Genomic DNA, 5,004 nt, shown 5'->3' on the forward strand with positions numbered 1-5,004 from the left:
CAACAGATGCCTCGCAGAAAAAAGACTACAGTCCGTAAAGAAGAAATGTGATAAAAACAAAGATTACAAGAAAGACTACATTGAATTTATGGAAGGAATGTTGAAGGAGTATGCGGAACCCATACCAAACAATGAAATTGATCTCCGTCACGGTATGATCAACTATCTCCCACATACAGGCATTTATCACGCAAAGAAGAATAAGATAAGGGTAGTGTTTGATTGTAGTGTACCCTTCCATGGTACCTGCCTGAATGATCACCTAATGCAAGGGCCTGATTTATCAAGTTGTTTAGTTGGAGTCCTGATTCGATTCAGAAGAGAGGCGGTAGCTGTATTAAGTGACATTAAAGGAATGTTTAATCAATTTTACGTGGCACCTGAGCATAGGGACATTTGTTTGGAGCCACCAGTTCGCCCGGAGTGGCAAATTTTGGTATGAAGCGTGCATCAGATGATGGCGAGGAGTTTTGTTCTAAAGCACAGGATTATGTCAGAAATGATTTCTACGTGGATGACGGTCCAACATCACGGGCAACTGTGGAAGAGACAATCAAGCTCGTTGATTCTGCTGTGAAGTTGTGTGATAAGGCAGGATTGTTACTTCACAAATGGGTATCCAATAACAGGGAAGTCATCTCATCAATTCCCGCAGAACTCAGGGCAAAGGAAGTTCAACAGTTGAAACCAGGGGACAAACTACCCACAGTACGAGTGTTAGGAGTACTTCGGTGTGCAGAAACCGACTCCTTTTACTTCAAGATGGATTTGGATGAGCAAAGTGTTAGCAGAAGAGGGATCCTATCAACTGTGTGTTCAGTGTATGACCCTTTAGGTTTCTTGGCACCGGTAATGTTAACTGGAAAAGCAATTTTACAAGGGCTCTGCAAAGAAGGAATCGGATGGGATGACCCGGTTCCAGATGATCTCAAGGTTAAATGGACTAAATGGAGGAACGACCTCAACAAACTTGAAGTACTGCGGATAAATAGATGTATCAAGCCTGATAATACGAATGTAGCTTCCCTAGAACTTCATCATTTCTCGGATGCGTCGGAAGCCGGATATGGCCAGTGTTCCTATTTACGAGTATTATACCGAGATGGTGGAGTGAATGTTTCATTTGTGACCGGCAAAGCTAGAGTCATGCCACTAAATAGACGAATTACCATACGTTTAGAACTAACCGCAGCCGTGGTTTCCGCAAGAGTGAGTGCCTATTTGCGAAAGGAATTGAGACTAAATGGTGTTAAAGTGTACTACTGGACTGATAGCAAGGTTGTGATATGCTACCTGAAGAGTGAGACAAAGCGTTTTAAGATTTATGTTTCTAACAGAGTGCAGCTCATATGTGATTTAACAAAGATGGATCAATGGAAGTATGTACGCTCAGAAGACAATCCCAGTGACGAAGGAAATAGAGGCATGACAGCTGCCCAACTTGTCGCCAATCCAAGGTGGTTGAACGGTCCAAAATTTATATGGAACAAAAAATTTGAACCAAGTAAGGTGGCGGATGCCAACTAGGATGACGTAGAGGATATACAGTGTGAGTTGAAACACAGCACCATGGCTGTAGATGTAATAGAAAACTTTGACTTACTCAAAAGGTTTGACAGATATTCAACATGGGACAAGGCTTGCCGCTCTGCAGCTTATCTGTTGAAGTTGAAACGAAGATTGTCTTGTGCTCCTAAGAACGATAAAGCAAGTCGTCATAGTACACAATTGAATGTTCAAGATGTGAGAGACGGGGAAACCACGCTCATCAAATTGGTGCAAAAGAGGAACTTTAATGAAGAGATTAAGGTTTTATGTAAAGCAAATGAGTTTAAGGACAGTCCCAGAGAACTTAAAGTACAACTGCAGAAGTCTGGAAGTCTGGTTAAGTTGGATCCTTTCCTTGATAAAGAGGGACAACTGAGAGTTGGTGGAAGATTGAAAAATTCGTGTTTGCCTTTCGATGTTAAACACCCAGTTATCTTACCTAAGAAAAGTCATATAACTAAGTTAGTTATTATAATGTGTCACGACGAAATAAACCATATACTCAACTCTAAACAATATTCGCCAACATGGATATTGGATTATAAATGGTGCTAGCACAACCAGTCAATACATCCACCAATGTGTTACCTGCAAGAAACGGAGGGGAGCTTTGGAAACCCAGAAAATGGATAACCTTCCTGCAGAAAGACTCTCCACAATTCACGTATGTTGGGGTGGATCTATTTGGTCCCTTTGAGATAAAGGAAAGAAGATCTATGCGTTATGGTGTAATATTTGTATGCATGGCAAGTAAAGACATTCATCTTGAAACTACAAATTCTCTTGAAACTGATGCTTTCATTAACGCGTTGAGGAGATTCCTATCCATCCGAGGTCCTGTTCGACAAATGAGAGCAGATGTGGTACCAATCTTGTGGGAACAAGTAATGAGTTCAAAAGGTCTCTTCAAGAAATGAATCACTGGAGCATATCAGAGTTTCTTATCAAGCTGAAATGTGACAATGTGGAGTTCAAATTTAACATGCTGAGTAGTAGCCATATGGGTGGCATATGGGAAAGACAAATTAGAACGGTAAGGAGTGTTTTAGAACAATTAATTCACCAGGCTGGAACTCACTTGAATGATGAAGCATTAAGAACACTATTAGCTGAGGCGCAGAATATTGTAAACTCAAGACCCATCACAGTCAACCAATTGTCTGATCCCAATGCTCCAATTCCTCTAACTCCAAACCAAATTCTCACGATGAAATCTAAAGTTCTGTTACCACTACCAGGCACCTTTCAAAAGAATGATGTATATTGCATGAGACGTTGGAGGAGAGTGCAACACTTGGCCAACGAATTTCGGTCGCATTGGAAGCAGGAATACCTAGCCGCCTTGCAGCCAAGGAAGAAATGGGAAACGACCAAGAGAAATATGAGGGTCGGAGATATAGTTATTATGAAGGAACCAAATGCGAAACGAAATGAATAGGAATTGGCTAGGGTAATAGATTTGTACCCAAGTTCAGATGGACTGGTTCGCAATGTCAGGGTGTATTCTGGTAAGCGCCAGATAAAGCTTGATCGTTCGATTCATAGACTGGTTCTACTTATACCAAATGAAGAACAGACTGGAAGAATGAAGTCCAGAACTTTATTGACTTAAAAATGTCAAAACAATACCATGTTTACAGTATTAGCCTAAGACTATCATTAATATTGTTTACAAATGGTTTAGTAATTTTTGATGGTACAAATACATGTTATGATATTTGTGGCGAGGAGTGTAACGGCAACCGCGTTACCTTAGGATTGGGATACATTTTGACATTTCCTGGCAATGTCACGAATGCAGAATCGCTGTGGAGCATGGATGTTTCGTCAGTTTTTCTCCTCTTTAATCTCAGACTCCAAGATAATTCGATAAGTTTATGTTTCAAATTGCAAGTAATGAACATCAGTTTAACTAGTATAAGCAATATAATTCACAGTTAATGTTATCTTCTCAGTTTTCGTGAATACACTACTAGTTTTAGTACTTGCGAGTAGAGAACAAACGTCAACCGTGTTATGATTGGTCAAACAAGCACGTGACAATGACAGGTCGAAGGGTCACACATGTGCTGCTCTTGTTATTTTGATATGGAAACTACAGCACAGAAAGTCAGTTCGAACGCAACAAGTTTAAAAAGGCATAACATGTTTATGAACATATCGTGTCAACAGTAGTTCTAGATTTCCGTGTATTTAATAACAATATAAATTACAACTTTATATTCGTTAGTAACGAATATTAACAAGTAACAAGTAAGAAATTAGACAGCATCAGGGCTGCCATGGCCAAGTGGGGAAACTGTAACAGTAAACTGCGCGGTAAAATTGTTCGAAAGGGACAAAAAAAATATATATATATTGTGAGGCCCTGTCAATCTGGAGGGGTCCATAGGGGACCCGTGTCATTTTTGAGGGCACATGATAGTAATTATTATTTTTGAAAGAAACATTGAAAAAAAAATGCTACCTTCAATTTCTATGGGCCCCATGGTAGGCTTGGGCCACGGGGACCTTTCCCCCTGTCCCGCTCTCGGTGGCCTGGACAGCAGAGGAAAAACAGTCTTTCCATGACGTTGCGACAGGTTGGTGAGTGCGTGTACCGTACTCGTGAGATTAAGCGCCCGGGCGCCTAAAATATTTTTTGCACTGTTTGATGGGCGCTTATTCGAACGGGGCGTTTATGAAAATCGAGGGGTTCTTATGAGAACTTATTAAATTCAAGAGGCACATTTTGAATGAAAAACGATTACATAAGGACATCAGGAAACCGCAAATTAAGAATGGTGGTGCGGCGGAAAAGATAATCGTCCACAGAGCATGGCTTGTCATGACAAGAATGTTGTGAGTACAGTATTAGGCCTACATAACAGCAGAATAGCAGATGAAATTAGTGGTGGTGGTTAGCTTGTTGGCAATATTCGGCCGATTGAGATTAGCAGGATGGCATGATCATTGCAGGTTTTCTTGAAAACTCAGATGAGAATGTTTTAAAGGTGCAAATTGTCGGAAAATGAGTAGAACTAGGCTATAGACAAATGTAAGAAGATGAAAGTTGGAAATATACTGTCTGGCCATGGAGCTCTCATCTGTCCAAGATAAATATCCTCATTTTGATGTTGACTACAGGAATGTGATTCAACTCCACACCTCAAACCATGCCAACATCCGCAGTCCCAGGATTGATTGAGGGGGCGTTTATTCAAATTATGAATGGGCGCTTATTCAAACGGGGCGCTTAAGAAAATTTTCACGTTTATTCAAGAAGGGCGCTTATTCAAACGGGGCGTATATTCGCGCGAGTACGGTAGTAGATTGTGTACTTTTGATAAACTTCAAACAGAGCTTAGTAACATCAGGAAGTTTATGTCTTGGAATGGGTACCCTTTAAAAGTTGTTAACAATGTACTTAAGAAATTAAATGAACCTAAATGTATACATAGGCCTACTGACGATAGC

The 5,004-nt window shown here is 40.5% G+C and overlaps 1 protein-coding gene across 1 annotated transcript; it reads left to right on the forward strand.

The window, feature by feature from the left end:
- Nucleotides 1-438: 438 nt before the first annotated feature.
- On the forward strand, nt 439-1,527 carry LOC117116934. Its single transcript, XM_033261071.1, has one exon. It carries the CDS (start codon nt 439-441, stop codon nt 1,525-1,527), a length of 1,089 nt encoding a protein of 362 aa, XP_033116962.1.
- The last annotated feature ends 3,477 nt before the right edge of the window (nt 1,528-5,004 follow it).

This window comes from Anneissia japonica, unplaced genomic scaffold (assembly GCF_011630105.1).
Source record: "Anneissia japonica isolate Jap-2015-1 unplaced genomic scaffold, ASM1163010v1 scaffold624_len94709_cov209, whole genome shotgun sequence".
NCBI classification, from domain to species: domain Eukaryota; kingdom Metazoa; phylum Echinodermata; class Crinoidea; order Comatulida; family Comatulidae; genus Anneissia; species Anneissia japonica.

Excerpts from the sequence above, each read along its gene's own strand:
- LOC117116934 (XM_033261071.1), top strand. The coding sequence starts at position 439 with ATGAAGCGTGCATCAGATGATGGCGAGGAGTTTTGTTCTAAAGCACAG.